A 21,142-nucleotide genomic window follows, 5' to 3' on the forward strand; every position below is an offset into this window, starting at 1 on the left:
GCACAAATACATTTTATAATCTGCCTCAGATCAATTGCTAAAGCGAATGCTAGGTGCGGAATTCAAGCTTCACAATGCAAAGGTTGAGCTCCATCCCACTGCAGCAGTAAGATCGCACCTGAAAGACACAATCAGGGGTGTAACTACAGCGGTAGCAGCCATAGCAGCCGCTATGGGGCCCGCAGTGTCAGGGGGCCCCGTCATCCAACCTGACACAATAAAGAATGGAGGATGTGCACCATTATATCTTGTACTGCATATTGTCCAGCATAATATGTATATGACATATACTGTGATGTATACATACAGTATCTGTGATGTGTATATGGTGTCTGTATACATTGTATGTGAGTATGTTGCATATGGCACTGCATGGACACGCTGTGTGTGCACATGAGTGTATTTATATTTGACTGTAACTCGCATGTGTGAGTATACTAATATGTATATTTTTTAAGTGGGAAGGGGGGCCCCATGCAGTAGCCTGCGAGGGGGCCCTGTATCTCCTAGTTACACCACTGGACATCAAGGAAGATACTGTACATCACTGGGCAGAGGCCCTGGAACAATAACAGGCCCTAAATGTGCAGGTGTAGGAGACACCATTTGTTGTCAACCTTTAATTCTGTCCACAGAATCATCACTATGTAATCACAATAGTTTACCTGACTGACACATGAAACACTCATGATACCACAGACACTTAAAGAGTAACTAAACCTTTAATGCAATTTTTTTTATTTCAGGAAATAAGAGCAGGTGATAATAGTGAACCTTGTAATATAGTTCATTAAGCAGTTTCTCTGTGCTTTGTTTCTGTGCTTTCTCCTGTAGTGAGCAGTGTATCTGAAATACTTCAGAGGTCCATCTACTTCAGGGAGATACGGAGGCTCATGATAGACATGCCTGTAGGGTTTTTCCATTGATGATTCAGCTCACTAAGGAGATTAGACGATCCAGTGGCTTTCAGTCAAGAGATAGATCATTAGACACTTTATAATGTTCATTTGTCTCTCAGCTGTAGATATAGGACAGAAAGGTAATTTACACAAACTGCTGAAAAATAAAGAAAAAAAGAGGAAAATACTGTAAAAGACACATAACGTAATAAAGTTTAATATTATCGTCTGCACTAATCATTTATAAAGTTTTATTGAAAGTTTAGTTATGCTTGAAATGACTGAAACTCACAGAAGCTTCCTGGAATGACACACTTCTTATATTGCTGTAACTTTATTACCATTATTGAAGTGCTGTGTGACCCCTGCTTTACAGCAGCAGAGATATTGCAGTGTGAATGCTGTGACTTTGTTATCTAGGTTTTGTATACACTTTATTGGAGAATGCTATTTGGACTATTATGTAGCAATTGTGTTACAATAGGTATCTGGATGTTGTTTGCAGATGTTATCTGGATTCAGTATGATACTTATGTGCAATTACTATTATAGTATTATATTATTAATCACAAGAGAGACCTATCAGCTTGCCAGTGCAGTCTCATTGACAGGGATATCTGTGTATGACAGATTAGGGCACAAACACAGGATACAGTATGGAATCCTACATAATCATCAACTTCCTTTCCATTTCTGCTGATGTGGTCATGATAGAGCATAGCCCCATACCAAAGCAATGTATATGCTGAACATATCCATAGACTTCTACTGGCAGGTGGGGGCATCCTTTTTGTCTTAGTCTGCACAGTTTCGGCCGTATACCAGTGATAGTGAACCTTTTAGAGTCTAAGTGCCCAAAGTAGTCCCAAAAACCCACTTATTTATCAGAAAGTGTCGACAAGGAAATTTAATCAGCAACTTATTGCTTCCTGCTCTGCCACAGCTTTCGATTATATTGGTCTCCTGAGAAAACCAATACGGTAGAAGATAAATTTGGATTATCACTGTAGCTTCCCTCAAGAGTCCCATGAATAGGAAGAATCGTAGGGAAGGGGCACCGTTGATGATCCAGTCTGTCCACACCACCTTGGTCCTTCTGCAGTCCCAGGAATTGTTGCTTTAAATAGCACTAAGCGTGGCACATCCTGAGCTAGCCAGGACAGCCAGAGGAGGTCTGCAGTCACTCAACTTGTTTTTCAAGGTCTGTGTTAGGGGAAATGGCCTGGGTGCCCACAGAGATGGCTCTAAGTGCCACCTCTGGCACCTGTGCCTTAGATTCGCCACCACTGCCATATATTCGGGTACTTTGGTACGTCTTTCCATTCAGCATACTTTTGAAGAGCGGCGTATATACTTGGTGAAGGCCATTGGAGCCAATTGGGGATGGATGATAGTATGGCATTTGGAAACATGGAGGTTTTTCTGTAATGTAAATGTGACATAATTTGGATTAACACCCTAAACACGTGCAACATCCCCCACCAGGGCCTAGCCTTTTCTTGGGGCCTGGAGCAGCCGGGCCCAAAATACCGGAGTGGCTGGCGGTTGCGGCCTAGGGTGCTTGGTATGGAGACCAGAGGGCTGTCCTACAGCCTGGCAGGTCTCAAGCAGGTGGTGTGGCAGGTCTCCTTGAGTGTCTATAAGATAGATCCCTGGTTAATGGATGGGGACGGTTCAACTCACGGTTCTTTATTGAATAACAGGTAGCAGGCAATGGGCCTAAACGGTCTAACCAAAGATTTGGATTCTGGTACTGGAGTGGTCGTGGAACAGGCAATGGCCCTAAACGTCCTCATGAATAAAGCACCTGCGTGGTAGTAGATGCAGGCCGGGATGGAGCTGTGTCCAAACTGTGGAAGCGGCAGCTCTGGATTCGAGTCTCCTGGTTCTCGGGATTGGGTTCAGTGGCAGCACTGAAGGTGGGCTCCACACTTTAACTCTCTGGTCACTCTGTGGTAAGACAAAGACAGACTCCTGACAAGGAGCATGAGGTCTGGACAGACCAGCGAAGACTGGATTAACACCATGTGCTCCCCCTGCACAGGGGTTTTATACTCCCCCTGGTCAGGTGGTAGCACCTCTCCAATCACACTCCAGTGTACAATACAGCCACATAATTGGATAACATCTTACACCCATTTAATTATTGCTTTTCCAGGCTGAGGCTACAGCTGCAGATTACCTGAGATCTCACTGCATTATCCCTTGGGGGAGTTGTGCAGTCTCACCAGATGGATCCTGACAGGTAGAGGGCCCTATTCGCAACTACCCCCAGGGGTGTTACACATTGGCAGTAGCCGAATCCCTAATTCTGCCGCTGTTCACTCTTCCTCCTGCTTTCATGGCAGAGAGGAGGAACAGGATGATGTATCCCACTCTGTCCATACTGTCTTCACCCTCCATCCCTAGTGTACATCAGGAATCCTCCCAATGTACGCTTACAAAGGAGGTACTAAAGCCTTACTCCCTTGTTCCTAACTAATATACAATCCTCATCTTATATCATGTATTCTCTCCTGGCATGGCTGCAGCAATACTCTCATTCACAACTATGTGATAAACGATAGCAGGAAATGTAGCAATACAAAATATAAAATTCCTTGGAAAAATGTGTGTAAAGATTCCCTCCTCTGGCTCCAGATTTTCAGTAATAGAAAACATGTGGCTGCATACTGATGCAATCTGGCTGTTGTTACCACACAAATATGCTGTAAGCGTTGCTGTTTTTATTGATTTTATCCTATTTCTAGGTGCTGATTCTTCAGGATCTTAGGCTACACAAGGTAAGTGCTTTCAGGAGCCCTTGCAGTCATGTTTTGCCATATTTGCAGCTTTGGTGCTGACCAGTTTTCTCTTGAGGATCCTCTTATTACAGTTTCTTACTCACAGACGTGTAAGATGAGCCATAGTTCTCCTCTTTTACAGGGTGTGAAAGTCCCTATAGGGAATCTAGGGTTATGACTTTTCTGTACAACAACTGCACACAACAAGTTTCCAACTGTTAATCCTATAGTTAGAATTTACCATTTGTTGGGTTGTTTAGTTTTGTATGACTTGCGTTGATACTAATAGGATTATCATCAGATTAGACATGAAGGTCCCTGTGATGATGAGCTCTGTCTCGTTCCTCCTGCACGGGAAGGTTTATGAGCTTGGATATGTGTCCATATATTACGACAGCAAATCCTATGCAAGTTTCTTAATGTTTTTTTCGCAATAGCCATAACCAACGATTACATGACAAATGCTATGTAAATAAATGTAACACTATTATATGCAACAGTGCATAACTAAAGGTAGGATATAACAAAGTAGGTCTGTTTCAGGGATTAGTACAACAGTTGTCAAAAAGTTACACCATCAACAGAAAACATGAAGAATTTGGGATAAATGGAGCCCATTTCTGAAACTATAGGAAATAAGGAAATATGATAGTCACTCCAACTTCGATAAAATGTCGGCTTGATGCTTAATTCAGAGCATTTTATTGTCTACCATCAAAATCATCATGATAATCCAGGGACACTTACTTATAGATCCAGTCACCAGGACTGTTGTAATTATCTTATATTTGTTATCCATGGTTTCCTTCCTTCTGAACTATGCTAATGAGCCTGTGGGGCTCTGTGGGTGTTTCCAGGGCCCTTCAGTGTTGTCTTTTCACTCGTTATTACAATGAGCAGCAGTGCAGGGGAAGGGGAGTCCTTCTCTTCTCATTGTAGCAGCCTGTGAAGCTACAGTACTGAGGGGCTCTGGAAACACCCCCGGAGAGTCCTTCAGGCTTATTAGCATCATTTTAAATGTTCATTTTAAAAGCAGTGATAGAAATACATAAGTGCAAAAAAACGCACACATTTCCGACCTAAGAGGTCTTAGTGATAGTACACCATTCTTCTGTTCTTTGAGGATATGCTGAAGACTATCTTCCTAAATGGCCTTTCACCCAGGAGGTGAGCTTGATACTTCCTTCAATTACCACAGCAATTTACCAAACCCTGCATGGAAAGGTTTTGGTTAAAAAGTTTAAATTTTAAGTTTAAATAGGTTAATGTGCAAACAAATAGTGACTTTTTTTCTTTTTTTTTTCACTGCTTAATCCACTTTATATAATGTGGTAGATCTGGTGAGTTGATGTATCCAAAAGTCAAGCAAACCTTTTTAAAAGTTGTAAACATTTTTGACTTTGCAGTAGATGGTTGGCATAAAAAGTGAAGTAACATCTCAGAACATACACTCAGCGGCCACTTTATTAGGTACACCATGCTAGTAACGGGTTGGACCCCCTTTTGCCTTCAGAACAGCCTCAATTCTTCGTGGCATAGATTCAACAAGGTGCTGGAAGCATTCCTCAGAGATTTTGGTCCATATTGACATGATGGCATCACACAGTTGCCGCAGATTTGTCGGCTGCACATCCATGATGCGAATCTCCCGTTCCACCACATCCCAAAGATGCTCTATTGGATTGAGATCTGGTGACTGTGGAGGCCATTTGAGTACAGTGACCTCATTGTCATGTTCAAGAAACCAGTCTGAGATGATTCCAGCTTTATGACATGGCGCATTATCCTGCTGAAAGTAGCCATCAGATGTTGGGTACATTGTGGTCATAAAGGGATGGACACGGTCAGCAACAATACTCAGGTAGGCTGTGGCGTTGCAACGATGCTCAATTGGTACCAAGGGGCCCAAAGAATGCCAAGAAAATATTCCCCACACCATGACACCACCACCACCAGCCTGAACCGTTGATACAAGGCAGGATGGATCCATGCTTTCATGTTGTTGACGCCAAATTCTGACCCTACCATCCGAATGTCGCAGCAGAAATCGAGACTCATCAGACCAGGCAACGTTTTTTTCCAATCTTCTACTGTCCAATTTCGATGAGCTTGTGCAAATTGTAGCCTCAGTTTCCTGTTCTTAGCTGAAAGGAGTGGCACCCGGTGTGGTCTTCTGCTGCTGTAGCCCATCTGCCTCAAAGTTCGACGTACTGTGCGTTCAGAGATGCTCTTCAGCCTACCTTGGTTGTAACAGGTGGCGATTTGAGTCACTGTTGCCTTTCTATCAGCTCGAACCAGTCTGCCCATTCTCCTCTGAGCTCTGGCATCAACAAGGCATTTCCGCCCACAGAACTGCCGCTCACTGGATGTTTTTTTCTTTTTCGGACCATTCTCTGTAAACCCTAGAGATGGCTGTGCGTGAAAATCCCAGTAGATCAGCAGTTTCTGAAATACTCAGACCAGCCCTTCTGGCACCAACAATCTGCCACGTTCAAAGGCACTCAAATCGCCTTTCTTCCCCATACTGATGCTCGGTTTGAACTGCAGGAGATTGTCTTGACCATGTCTACATGCCTAAATGCACTGAGTTGCCGCCATGTGATTGGCTGATTAGAAATTAAGTGTTAACGAGCAGTTGGACAGGTGTACCTAATAAAGTGGCCGGTTAGTGTAAGTGTTAGACCATGACCTTGGGCAATCTGTAAATGCCGGGAGAGGACTGACTACATTATAGAGATTTATGGGTCCCTGCCACCCTGCAGAGAATTATTGATACAAGGACTCACTCTACCACTCTACATGATTACAACGGGGAAGAATGGACTCTATACATCAGTGGTCCCCAACCTTTTCTTGCCCAGGGACCGGCAGCGGACATACATTTTTTCCAGGAACCAGTGGCCATGGGTAGGTGGTCTGGTGCCTAGCCAAAAATGTATGGCTTACATTGTCCAAAGAAGCTTCCCCTTCCCCACACTTTTATTGGTACCTTTTCTGTTCAATGCCTCCCCTGCTTCCATTGTCCATTGAATTTTAAATTTTTTTTACAGAGTTCAGCTGTGGCCCGGTGCCAGGTGCTCCACGGCCCAGTCTTGGGCTGTGGCCTGGTGGTTGAGGAACACTGCTATTCATCATATGTAGCTATAATCCAAGGGGTCCTTTCCCCACCTCTGTGGTCAACCCGTGAAACCCAGCCAGTGTATTTTCATGAACCCACTACAGTCGTGTGCCCCTGGCTTCAGTCTTAGAGGAAACCTACCATCAGAAATCTACCTATTATGGTAGAACTAATGATAAGTTCCTATTAGCCTACTAAAATCTTTAGCTAACCCTATAATGCTTTCTAAACTAAGCTAAACTAAATTTCCAGAGAGACTACTGTGGCATGGAGTAGCCTATCCAGGAAGCTCCTCACACTGCTCCTGCTGTTCCTGGCACCATCTGAGCTCTGCGCATGCGCACCCGAATAGCAGCCCTCCCGTACTGCACATGTGTATAGCTCCGATGGGGCAGAGAACAGTATGGAGCAGGAGCGCGCCGAGGACGCGCAGGTAGGAAGGGAGCGCAGAGGCTACTGGGGTGTGGCGAAGCCTTTTCTCCCACTGCCCGGAGAGCATACTCCACACCCATTTAGATAAAGTTTAGCTTAGATTAGAAAGCATATAGGGTTAGCTAAAGACAGTTTAGATTTTAGAAGGTTAATAGGAAGCTACCTCAATAGGTAGATTTCTGATGGTAGATACAGATGCAACAAAGAAGAGAAAGAAATATATTTTCTTTAAAACTACAGATTGCTGTGAAACAGGAAAGGTCTTTCTGGAGAGATGTATTTACTTTTGGGATGATTTGGGGGACTGGTAGACTCCCTTTGAAATGCTAAGTCCATATGACTTGCTATTTAAACTGAAGCCCATGGATTTCATTTAATGAATATGTATGCACATCTTTTCTTAAACCATAAAGAATCTAAGTCTTTCAGGTCTTCCTCAGCACTTTACAATAATTTCCATTGGTTGTCATTTTACATTATTGATTTATTATGTCAATGATATAGTAGTAGTATCCAGAACCAAATACAACCCCTATCCCAAATACAATTCACATTGCTATAATATTGTCCTTTAACAGTGACCACATGAAATATATGACAATGATGTGGCTGATTTTCGCTCTCCTTCTCCCACACTATGGACTGTCTGCACCAAGACTGACGGTGAGTGAAATTTTCCTGAACAATTACCGTATATATTCTTTGCCCTCTTCTGGATTAATTCTCTAAAATATGGAATATGATGATCTGGCTGCTTTCTTCCTGCCTTATAAGAGCATTGAATATTAGTAGCCATAGGCTTCCTCAATGACAGACAAATGTCAACAGACAGAGACGTGCGTCCGCAGTCACCACAATCATCAAGAAGGCCTCTTATGTTTTATTGGCTTCTTCACCTATGACCCTGTTTGCCAAGAAGAGAGGAACTAATCCAGCAAAATCCTGATGTCAACTGGCCTTGAAATGCACATCATTGATTTCTAAGCAATACTTGCCATAGACAAACATCGCTGTGACATCTCTCTGAGACAAAGAGAAGTCATAGAACAGTAAATAGTTATGGGCTATTCCTCCATACTCTACTATCATATCATAAGTGATCAGAAATCTGAACAGTAAATAGCATAATTGTTTACCATGAATTTGTTCATATTAAATCTATGGTAATCTTGCAACCTGTATGTAGCAGTCAAAGGGATTAAAGGGGTATTCCCATTTCAGCAAATAAATGTTATTGTTTCTGTAAGGACAAGTTGTACAATTTTCCAATATACTTTCTATATCAATTCCTCACAGTTTTCTAGATCTCTGCTTTCTATAGAAAGCCAATGTTTACCGCCAATGGACAAAAATCTAACCATGGTCACACAAGTGCAATGTTTGTATAAGTGGGGCCCTGGGTTAAACTAAAAATGGGTCCCCAAAATAAAACTATTTTATGAATTTTTACATTCAGTAAGAGGCTCCTTTAGCCCTGCACAATAATAACACTTCGTAGTTACAAACAGTATCTGTAATATGGGACTGCAGAAGAATGTTATAGGACAGTGATGGCGAACCTTTTAGAGACGGAGTGCCCAAAATACAACCAAGACCCACTTATTTATCGCAAAGTGCAACACAGAAATTTTACTTTTGATTTACTCCCTGCTCTGTCACATCTTTCATTCATACCAGCACCCTGAGGACACCAATAAAGCAGAAAATAGAAGAAATTTGGATGATCATTGTATATTCCCTCCAGGGTTCCATAAACCGGAAGAGTTGTCAGGGGTGGAGCAGGAGGTACAATGATAATCCAGATCTATCCACACCTTTCCACTCCTCCAGTAGTCACAGGTAGCGCTGTCACTTTAAAATAGCTCTGTGCACAGCAAGTCCTGGGCTGTCCGGGACTGCAGGAAGGTACCTGGAGTCCTCTCTGGTGATTGCCTGGGTGCCCACTGAAAGGACTCTGAGTGCCACCTCTGGCACCCGTGCCATAGGTTCGCCACCACTGTTATAGGAGATAGACAGATGATAGGTAGATTGATGATAAATATGATATAGATTTTTAAATAGATGATAGGTTTATAGATGCATAAATATAAAGTAGATTATATAAAGACATAGCTAGATAGCTGATAGATGATAGATATGAGAGATAGGTATATACAGTAGAAGAGAAATAGAAGATTGATTGATAGATGGGTAGATAGATAGATAGATAGATAGATAGATAGATAGATAGATAGATAGATAGATAGATAGATAGGTAGATATAGGCTATATATAAATACATAGACAAAAAGCTAGATAGATAAGGGTTTAGACAGACAGATATATAAATAGGAAATAGACAAATTTATAGGAGATAGATAACTAGACAGATAGATGATAGACAGGAGATAGATGATAAGCATTTTTACCCAGGTATTCAACCAAGGAGTATTAACAGAGCAATGCATCCTCTGCCCACAAATGTCCACATGCAAGGGCCCATATAGGACACGGGGCCCTAGGCAAATGCCTAGTTTTCCGCCCCCTAACGCCGGACCTGCCGACAGCTCTGATTACTCTCCTTCCTATAGAATGACAGCAAGCAGAGATCTAGAAAACTGTGACAAATTGATACAGAAAATATATTGGAATATTGTATAATTTTTCATCATACAAACAATAACATTAATATGCTGACATGAAAATACAATGGTGAGGCTGATTGGTGGTGTCTGCAAGTGATGATCTTTATGGCTAGTGATGCTGACTGTAAGGACACAGTAGCAAGTGGGCAATACCCAGGGGCGTAGGGGAGGCTGGGCCCCACAGCAGACTTCTAAGTGGGGTCTCCTACCCATTAAATAAAATATACATATTTGTACATTCACACATGTTTATACAATCACACACATTTATACTTTCATACACACACATTTATAAACTTTTACACACAGACACATTTATGCACATATATTTATATACTTTGGCAGCAATCCCTCCACATCTGTTAGGGCCTAACATTATGCTCTTCTTTCTAAGATTTGACAATTCAGTGACAGCAGCAGGTAAAATCTAGAGAGACAGCAGCATCCAGTGGACGGTGCTCTAACTGCATGTTGAATATTTTCTGGTCACAGGCTGTTCTTATATTAGTATTTAATCTTGCAGTATAATATATAAAAATAAAGATGATAACTGAAGAAAAGAAGCAGAGCTATGTGTTAGGGTTAAGCAGGAATAACTTAGCTTGAGGCTCCAGGAATACCAAACCGTCCCTGTGTAACAATGCCTTCGGTCACAGAAACATTCAAAGATTGTAGGTTTTTACACTGTACATAAATATTACCGGAAAATCATTTAATTCACTTTTTGGAGACTGTTAAAGATCGTCATCTTTGTACACATAATGTGATGGTTGCAAACGGGCATTTGACAAAACATGCAGGTCCCTATTCACCTGATTGATAAGGGTCCTAGTGATTAGATCATCAGGAATAAAACACTTATTCCCTTTACTTTGGATAAGGCAAAAGGATATTTTAACTTACTGCCTGGGCCCCTTGGGGGCCTACCAAAATATAGTAGATTTTCAAAACTTATTTTTGTGATGAAGTCTACTGGATCCCCGCTGAGATCACGTGACGTATACCAGGTGGCCATGCGTGGCATAGGACTTTCTCTATCCATCCTTTCCCTTCTCACTCTCCCTCTCTCTTTTTCTTCTCTGTTGTTGGTTATGATGTGTAACCCAAGCATAGGATTTAACAATTTCTCGTGGGGGTCTTTTACGAAGCTATTGCCTGTGTTGATGTGTAGGTATTACATGTCCTTCATTCTCCTTTGCCCCTCTCAGGCTAAAAATGTCTTGTAAGCAGTTTATGACTTTTTCAATCAGGAGCTGTGTGACCAGTACCTCGGGTGAAACTTTGTTGGTTCTAAGTATGTATAATTCTAGTAAACATTGATTATACATATGTTGTGCAGAACAAAGTTTTCTAAAAAACTTTGCATAAGCAATAGTGAACAAGGGAACTTTAGGATATGTATCCCATTAGGGAAAAGTTCCAGTTCCTTCAATTACCTGGCTACTCTCAAGCTTTCTCCTTTCCTGATAAAATAAATTTTAATCTGAAAAATCTCCTGAATTCCTTGTGCTAATTATGCAGACAGAAGCTCACTCAGGCTTTAGATCACAGGTCCTATGGAGAGGGAAAGGGGAGGACTGAGTCGCAGCAGTGAGATCTCTTCTCAGTATCTTAGGAAAAGCTGAAAATCACAGATAAAGCCCAAAATATGAAAATCCACTAGAAAATGCTGAATACATGTAACCCAATTATCATATATAATGGGGCTCATTTACTAAGGGTCCGAATCGCGCACTTTCGCCGGGTTTCCCTACGATTTCCGATTTGCCCCGGGATCTTGGAGCACGCGATTGGATTTTGGCGCATCAGCACTGGTTTGCACGCGACAGAAATCGGGGGACGTGGCCGGCAGACAACCCGACGGATTCGGAAAAACCGCAGAATTTAGAAAAGAAAATTTGTGTCGCAAGATCAGCACTCACATGCACCACGACGAAGAAGGTGATCTCCAGAGGACTTCAGCGCAGCAACGACACCTGGTGGATATCGGGCGCACGGACCTTAGTGAATCCCGGCAGAACGCGGCGCTGGAACACGACTGGACCGGGTAAGTAAATGTGCCCCAATGTGTTTTTTTGGGGGAGTGGGGGGGGGGGTTATAAGTGAGTTTAAAGTTGTGTTTAAGGTTATGAGAGGACTTATATTTCTATAAAATAGCACTAGGCATTATTTGGGGAAATAAGATAATACTCTTGATGTGTCATGTATTATAACTTCTCTTTCTTTGGAAAGGACATAGACATCTGCCGTATGGACAATGCAAAACTCCTCCATCGCATCCAGGTCCTGGAAAACAAGCTGGAATTAGGGAGACTACAGCTGAAAGATCTCAGCGAAAACAATTATCATTCAGTCAAGAGTAAATATTATAAGAGCAACTTGGCTAAAAGTAGAAGTGACGTCCTGATTCCTCCAACTAGCGGTAATCTCATAGTTTATGATGAAGGTAAGTATAGAGCTCCTGGAGTTATCACCTACAGTAATTATCAGTTTATATTTGCCCACTGTTGGGGGATGGATGACTGTAGTTCATTCCTATACAATACAAGACCTGCTCCCCTTGTTGTGTTTGGTTGACAGGGTTCACACCGGTTTTTATTTCCAGTTTCACAGTTCAGTACTGCCATAGCCCTGGGCTGTATGAAAATTGTGGACCCAGACAAGTCAATTTTCTTTTAATGGTTTGCCAGTTACTGTCTACATGCAATACCAGAACCAACCTCCGAAATAGGGTCCCGTCTATTGGCTTTTAGTTCTGCCGTTTAGAAATGGTGTCTAGTTCACGGTCCCCATTGAGGTTTATTGTGCAGTGGGCACACTGTCTTTCAACGCACAGCGACTGAGGTGAGCGGCCAAAGCGCAAATTATAGAGGAGGCGCGTCAGACCCTTTTTTATACTGCACTATGTACAGGCTCTTTGTCGAGAGTCTGCACACATGCAATAGGATTTCAGGGCAATAGGCCCATTTCATTATTGTCTCTTCATTGCAGTTTTATATTTGTTGAGTGCTCCATACTATAATTTGCTACTGGGGAAGTGATACCTTATGAGCCTCTAACGCAGAATCTTTCCCTAAGAAGCAGCGATAAAGCACTTCTAGGGAGTAGATTACAGTAAAAGGCAGCATTGGGGCGGCAGTTTTAATAACATGCGCCATCCAAGGGACATTAGTCCCAGGAAGAAAGGAAAGATGACAAAAGTAGACTCCGTAATTAAGGTCATCAGAAAGATAGGAGGTCTATCCGGAGAAATGACTGTAAAGCTACTCTCATGTGGAGATCCCAACAGGTGTTCATGTTATAGCTTACCTCCAAACTTTTGTGATGGTCAAAAAGGTATATTACATTGAATTCAGAGGATGCAAATATATAGGTGAAGCCAAAATCAGATCTGAAAATCATGAGCATTTGGGAGCTATAGAAGACCTCAATTGTGTGGACTTGGATTGGGACTGCTATCATCACAATATGCATATGACTATTTCAAGTCACAATGTCAATATTACATTACACAGTTGTCCCCTACAAATTGAAAAGGGAACATATACAGTACAGACTCTTAGTCTTCCTTTCCTGGGGCAGTCCTCATGTCAGCCAGTTTCTTTGCAGCACTTGATGGTTTTTGCAAATGCACTTGGGGACACTTTCAAAGTTTTCCCAATTTTTCAAACTGACTGACCTTCATTTCTTACAGTAATGATGGCCACTCGTTTTTCCTTACTTAGACGCTTTTTTCTAACCATAATACAAATTCTAACAGTCTATTCAGTAGGACTATCAGCTGTGTATCAACCTGACTTCTGCCCAACACAACTGATGCTCCCAACCCCATTTATAAGGCAAGAAATCCCACTTATTACACCTGAGAGGGCACTTGTGATGTGAAAACCTTTTCAGGTGACTACCTCTTGAAGCTCATCAAGAGAAGCCAAGAGTGTGCAAAGCAGTAATCAAAGCAAAAAGAACCTAGAATATAAGACATATTTTCAGTTGTTTCACACTTTTTTGTTAAGTATAATTCCACATGTCTTAATTCATAGTTTTCATGCCTTCAATGTGAATCTACAATTTTTATAGTCATGATAATACAGAAAACTCTTTGAATGAGAAGGTGTTCAAACTTTTGGTCTGTACTGTAGATTGGGGTAAAGTAGCCTCCCGGAGAGTGACTATATTACAGTAAGGCAGGCTGCATAGTCTACAATATGTATCCTTGATCTGATAACCCATGTAACATAATATTATTGCATTACTGGAAATATGATTTCTATTTTCTACAGATTGTTCAGCAGTTTTTGAAAGTGGTAGAAAGCAAAGCGGCTACTATCGTGTCCGGCCAGCCCCCCAAACGGAGCCATTCACAGTGTATTGTGACATGTCTGATGGAGGAGGATGGACAGTGATTCAGAGACGCTCCAATGGAAAAGTTAGTTTTAACAGGTATAGAGTAAAGTCTATGGTAATGTTACATATATCGGACTGTGACACAAAATTAACGGTGTCTAGTGGCTTACAGGATAAGCTCTGCTCCATCAGGAAAAGGACTTTATTATGACTTCTTCCTGCTATGACGTATCATTGTTGAAATCGCTGCCAAATATCTTCAGCTCCATGCAGCACATCTCCACACTGAGCTCCTAAAAATACCAGTCACTTATAGTGTAATGTCACCTGGTTAACACTGTCCCACACATGTTTGTCTCCTATAACATTAGTAATCATTCTAAATAATGCAAAACACATTACTTCTTACAACACTTATATGTGTTTGCAATCTGTATATATATATATATATATATATATATATATATATAATATTATATATATATATGGAGATTTGGCCCAGTAGAGACCGTGGTAGCGGAGATTCATGATGCAGTTCAAGACAGTGACACCAAGGTACAGTGCAAAACAGGTTTCGCGTGTGTTTATTCCAGCAGTAGGTACAAAATAAAACAGCCTTCACATACAGGCATTAAACGCAAAACAAAATCCTACCCGTCTGGGTGCTAACTAAACAGAGTTCCCCTAACTCACCACTAAAACATAAAGGATGTCGCTGCTTCAGGCACAGGGGACAGGGCTGTGTGCGCTCTCCAGCCTCCTTTCAGAGCTCTGCTCAGCAGCTTTATATATATATAATATTATTATTATCTCATTAGTATATTGTGTCATCTAATTATTTTACCCCCTTTTAATATTCATTTAAGTACAGGTCCCTACTAATTTGTATCCAAACCCCTGATTTTATAAACAGCTCCCTCTAATTTATATACCAGCCTCTAATTTTTCCAACAGTGTTAATATACCTTCCATAAATTTGTATACAGTACCCCATATACAGCCCATTTAGTTTAGCCATAGCCATACATATAAACACACAGCCCCCATAGATTTCACATATACACTGCCCCCATAGCATTTACATATATACACTGCCCCCAAAGCATTCACTCTGGTCTCCCATGCTGATGCAGTCTCCTCTTAAAGACACCATTGCAAATGATGTTTCTTATAGTACAGACAACTGGCAACTGCCAACATTTGGCATGTCTGTACTTCAAGTAGTCTGCCGCCCCTTCAAGGGTCCATCATCCGCCGCCTGAGTCAGGATTTCATCCCGCCTCATGGCAGATGCGGCTCTGCATGTGTTATAAAGGTAAATTGGAGTCAGTTGGCAACATGACTTAATGTTTTACAGTGCAGAGTTAGGCTCCTTTCACACTAGCGCTGCAGAGTCTGACCAGAATGCAATCAGAGTGTGGTCAGTGAAAAACTCACATTTTTCATCAGAGTTCAATCAGTTGTTCAGTATCTCAGTTTTTCATGCACATGTTTAATCAGTTTATTCAGCGTTTTCACACACAGACAACACACATGTAACGTCCGTCGCATGACTGTGGTCTATCCAGGGGTCTAACTAGGAGAAGCAGGGCCCCATAACAGACTAAACACATACAGCATATACACATTGCATGTATGTACCTACATATAGGTCGGTTGACGTGGCCCCCTGACAATGCGGGCTGCTATGGCCGCTCCCACTGTAGTTATGTTTGTGGGTCCATCTTTTCTATGGCAATTGATTAGTGAAAACTGCACTGCAACTGCATGTGTCTCAGAGTGCAAGGTGTTTGTAATGCAACCTCATAGTTTTATATGGGACGTATGACAATAGTATGTGCACGTGATGGGGTGAAAAGAAATGCATGTCTGACAAAACCCATTGAGTACAAAAGGTCAGAGTGCAATACAAATTCTGCACATCAAAAACATGTGTTAGTGTCAAAGAGGCCTCAGGCTAGACAAGAATCAGTCTCTGTGTAGTTCTCATGGGCTTATTCACTTCAATGTGTATTGGTATGTAAGACGTTTCAGCTCATGAGCCACACATGGCCTAAAAAACAGGGTCGGCTCCAGGTTTCAGTAGGCCTCTTGGCGACAAAGCCTCAGTAGGCCCCTTTACAGTGAACTCACATGGCAGCATAAGAAACTAAAACAGTCTCCTGTCCTAAATTATTCCGTAGTTTATCATCCCAAACAGCCCCCTCATGGATATATTATATACAGACCCTCATGGTTATATTATATACAGACCCTCATGGTTATATTATATACAGACCCTCATGGTTATATTATATACAAACCCTCATGGTTATATTATATACAAACCCTCATGGTTATATTATATACAGACCCTCATGGTTATATTATATACAGACCCTCATGGTTATTTTATATAAAGCCTATTTTCCCCTATGGATTCATTAGATACAGCCCCCCTCACCTCAATGGTTTCCTTATGAACAGCTTTATGTGGGCCCCGCCAGGAGCCCTGGGCCCCGGCACTTTCCCAGGTATACCCAGTGCTGGTGTCAGACCTGCCTAAAAATATGGCCATGTGCATGTGGCCTAGTGTGCTTTGTAAATAGTTGTCATTTTAAAATAATTTGTTTGTTGATTCTTAGGAATTGGAAGGAGTATAAAGAAGGCTTTGGTTTGTTCAAGAAAAGGAGTGACGAACACTGGTTGGGTAACGATCACATCTATCACCTGCTCAACAACCGTAAGTTTTTATAGATATTGATTGTGATATAGATAATAAATACTTTTTCAACATACTTTATGTAAACTTCAATGACAACAAAAAGATCATAGATATCCAAAACCCATATCACCCACATGAGAAAGTAATCGCCCCCTTAACTGGACGCACCATCAACATTTATTGCAACCAAGCACCTCCTACAATTTAGCATTTGACTCTAACATCACTGTACATATAAGGCTATATTCACACTAACGTGTGCCCGCCCTGCCGTAGTAGGGTGGGCACACATAGGCGCCGGGGAGAGGAGGAGGGGGTGAGCGCCGCTCTCCATAGAGAAACTTGGGGAACGGCGCCGTATTCCGGGGAAACATAAGATATAACCTGTCTGTCTCCCGGCTACGGAATGGTGCAGTGCCGCACTTGTGTATATACGTCCCCCATACGGCAGTGTGAATATAGCCTAACATTGTACCGGGAGCGTGTGATTATAGTTCCTCTCCATCCATCTCTGTGCAGGAGAAATGTCTCTGAAGATAGATCTCATGGATTGGAATGGCAACACCAGATATGCCATCTATGACAGCTTCCGAATTACCAATGAAGAGGTAAGATCTGAATGAACAATAGATTTACCCTCTCCACAGAACAGGGGATACATGTAGATAATGGGTAACCATTAAAGGAAATCTACCATCGAAATCATCAAGCATGAGAAACCAGGGACACTTAGTCACAGTGCCTGGATCTATGAGTAGGTTCTAATTTTTGTTATCTATAGCCTAAACGTTCAAAATTATGCTAATGAGCCTGAAGGGCCCTGGGATTACACCAGAGCTGCACCGTGCTGGAGATACACAGGCTGTTACACTCCCTGCCCCTCCTTTGTCTGCAATCCCGCTCACTCCCTAGTTTATCATTCTTGATTTTTATGTTAGATTTCCTTTAAGAATGCGTCCACACGTTCAGTTTTCCAGATTCAGTTTCCGGAGCCAAAAGCAGGTGTGGATGATAATGGGTGAGACAAATACTTGAAAGGTGCAGCTCCACCTCCTACTTTTACTCCATTCCAGGTTTGGGCATCAAAAACTGCATCTGAAAAACTCAACGTGTGTGGTCGCACCCTAAGGGCTCCCATTTCTTGTGAAACCAATGCAAACACACATTACAACCACTGGGTGGCAACACAGGCACATCTTGTGTACTGCTTTGTGAAACAAAATCCTGGAACTATGTATGGTAGTCTAATGAATCTCGAAATATATTGAAAGATTTGTGAGATCGAGCCAAGAAGAAAGCTAAGGAAGGACACATTTGTATTGTAGTCTAAAGTTATTATGTCCTTAAAGGACATTTTACTGTATCACAACATACCTAAAAAGGAAATTAATCATTAAAAAGATTAAAAAACACCTAGAATTACTCACCTCGGCTCCTATTGATATTGATCCCGGCGCTATCCGTCACTAGTCTTGACACGCCAAGGTCACCTAGAAAAGAAACTTATAATTATCAGCACAGAGCACAGGGACAAGATGTCTAGCTTTCCGGGTTGCTAATTATGCACGCCTCCGACACTTCAATGAATTCACGGCTCTCATGTGACATCACTTCCATCTCCTTTAAATCACAGAAATGTAGCTATTTATATTGGTTAGTTTGACTTATTTTTAGTCAGCCTTACCATCAGGTTACATTTTTGTAATTTTTCACAAAAATAACAACACCTGTTGGATAAGTAGTTGAAATGTTGTTATAGTAAACCTGCCAGCAACTTTTACACAAGTAAAATAAGAGACCCCTTAGGTAGGGTATGAAATATCCTTTCAAGAATTCCTAGAGTTAAAACTCACTAATGTTGTTTAGAAAACAACTACAACATGATATGCAAATCAGCTGTGAAGAGCTGAAAAGAACCTGAGATGAGTCATTTTAAGAGGCTGAAGTTTCATTGTTCAAATCAATGATATCAAAAATATAGACCTGTATCTCCCAAGCACACAGAACCAACAAATTAATATTTCTATTGCTGAATAGGTAAGATTTAACTTAAAAGAGAGAATGCTAGAAAGGGTATGGTATATTACTACCTGATGGGGTGAGTAGTTTAGTGGTTTAAAACTGGTGACAGGTTTGGTGATGGATCTCAGATTACCATGAACTATGCTGCTTCATGTTATACATTGCGTTCTTCCCCAGGATAAGTACAAGCTATGGTTGGGATTTTACTCTGGTGACGCTGGAGATGCCCTGGATGGAGGAAGTAACTTTGCAGAGCAGTGGTCCGCGTCACTCAAGGGGATGTCCTTCAGCACAGCAGACAATGATAATGACAGGTTTAACAAGGGAAACTGTGCGAGAGAAAACAAGTGTGGCTGGTGGTTTAACAGGTAAATATAGCATGTCAGAAACAGCTACTACAAGGGTGGACTGTATGCAAATGAGCCTGAGGGGCTCCAGGCTTCATAGGTGTTAATGAAGCCCAGAGCCCCTCAGAAGTGTGGAGAAGTGTCCATTAGGTGGCGTTCCCTTACCAATATGGGTTGATTGACAGGTCTCTTCCTATCTATTTATCAGACCTGCAGGAAGTAGCAGGACAGGAGCTGCCCCGTCGTCACTTTTTCAGGCAGCAAGTGTAATTAATGGGGATGTCAATATCAATAATATTAGAACTCAGATTCATCATTCACATACAATATGTATGTCTAAAAATGAAGCCTACAAAGTAAGAACACACATCTGATATGTTTGCAGATCGTCAAAGAGGAGGAGCTGCAGCACCATCCAATCACGATATCACGCTGTGTTCCATGTGCCAAGGGGAGCCAAGCAGTGCAGAGCGAATATGCAGAGAGCATGCAAAGTGTTTTCTGACACCGCGCGCCACCGATTGGATGGTGAGAGAAGATTAGCATATTGACACACCCCCACCCATGCTGCAGCTCCTGCTCTCTGACGATACCGAAGAATGAATAGTCAGACACCGGGGCTCATATCTCAGGAATGGAGGGGGTAAGTTGAAAAATTCTAATTGCCCCTGAACCAGAGTGCAAGCCACTACATTTTGGTACATTAGATTTAATAAGTTTGGGGTGGTGAAAGGTCCTCTTTAATGATGATTCTCCTCCAGACACTGTATTACCATTAGTATTAGTTATACATACAATCACTCATACTTGTAATCATACCTTTTCTTGTCTTTCCAGGTGCCATACAGCAAATTTAAATGGATTGTATTTTAAAAATGGCAATTATACAGGAGAATATGACAATGGCATTGTTTGGTCCACCTGGCATGGCCTATGGTACTCCCTAAAATTCACCACCATGAAGATCAGACGGCCATCGTTTCTCAATGTTGGGAGTGGGGATGGGATGAATGTGTAAAATCCTCTATGTCATTTAAAAGGTTAAGAAGGAGCTGGGGAGGACAGCGCAAGTCACTCCATGGTATATTTTTGTATAGATGTATTATGTATGTATATTAATCCAATGTTTACAAAATATTAAGTAGATTGTAACATTAGAAACCTCCTAGGAATTGGATTACATTCACACAAACAATTGCCCACGTGGCTGTAGCCGGGCAAGCACACATCGGGCACGCTGTAGAGGAGGAGAAGCGCTGCTCACCCCTCCCTTCTCCATAGAAAATAAGGCCACATGTCTGTTCTTGCGGCCAAAGGCAGAGCATGGTCTATCATTTTTTCGGCCACAGCACGGTACGGTGAGCATACGTTGGCTACAGTGTTCTAATACTTCCAAGCAATCAGCAATAGGTTCTGCAGTATTCACTTAAAGGAAACCTACCACTTCTGAAGGTAGGTATGAGATACAAACACCGGGCACCAGCTCAGGGTGAGCTGGTGCCGGTGCTTAGTCTCGTTAGTGTTAAAACCGCGGTATCGCGGTTTTAACACTTTTGAAACTTTCTAGCAGAAACTGCTTCGGCGCTGCGCGCGACCGTGCGCGCGCAACGCCTGCGGCGTTTCCAATGTAGGCGCGCGCACGATCGTGTGCACGAAGCGCCGAAGCAGTGCCTGCTAGAAAGTTTCAAAAGTGTTAAAACCGCGATACCGCGGTTTTAACACTAACGAGACTAAGCACCGGCACCAGCTCACCCTGAGCTGGTGCCCGGTGTTTGTATCTCATACCTACCTTCAGAAGTGGTAGGTTTCCTTTAAATGTTGGGAAGATGCAATACCAAACTTAGCCTGTGGGTAACAGTGGTGCTATTT

General features: G+C 42.0%; 1 protein-coding gene across 2 annotated transcripts; it reads left to right on the plus strand.

Moving 5' to 3' along the window:
- Positions 1–3,557: 3,557 nt before the first annotated feature.
- Positions 3,558–20,685, plus strand: LOC140116475 (fibrinogen-like protein 1). 2 transcript variants are annotated; one of them, XM_072132990.1, is made up of 8 exons: positions 3,558–3,682; positions 7,811–7,895; positions 12,089–12,302; positions 14,137–14,296; positions 16,825–16,922; positions 17,424–17,512; positions 19,104–19,294; positions 20,111–20,684. In XM_072132990.1, exons 2-8 carry the CDS (start codon positions 7,818–7,820, stop codon positions 20,289–20,291), a joined length of 1,011 nt encoding a protein of 336 aa, XP_071989091.1. In that variant the 5' UTR covers positions 3,558–3,682; positions 7,811–7,817; the 3' UTR covers positions 20,292–20,684. The 2 variants fall into 2 exon arrangements, with proteins under 2 accessions (XP_071989091.1, XP_071989090.1); XM_072132989.1 differs by having other exon boundaries at positions 3,571–3,609; positions 20,111–20,685.
- Positions 20,686–21,142: the final 457 nt, after the last annotated feature.

Source organism: Engystomops pustulosus, chromosome 2 (assembly GCF_040894005.1).
Source record: "Engystomops pustulosus chromosome 2, aEngPut4.maternal, whole genome shotgun sequence".
Classification (NCBI taxonomy): Eukaryota; Metazoa; Chordata; class Amphibia; order Anura; family Leptodactylidae; genus Engystomops; species Engystomops pustulosus.

Bases quoted from the DNA above. Each gene is read 5' to 3' on its own strand.
- LOC140116475 (XM_072132989.1), top strand. From the start codon at position 3,575: ATGCAATCTGGCTGTTGTTACCACACAAATATGCT. The intron at 12,303-14,136 runs GTAAGTATAGAG...TATTTTCTACAG, and splicing joins TCTCATAGTTTATGATGAAG to ATTGTTCAGCAGTTTTTGAA. The intron at 14,297-16,824 runs GTATAGAGTAAA...GTTGATTCTTAG, and splicing joins GGAAAAGTTAGTTTTAACAG to GAATTGGAAGGAGTATAAAG.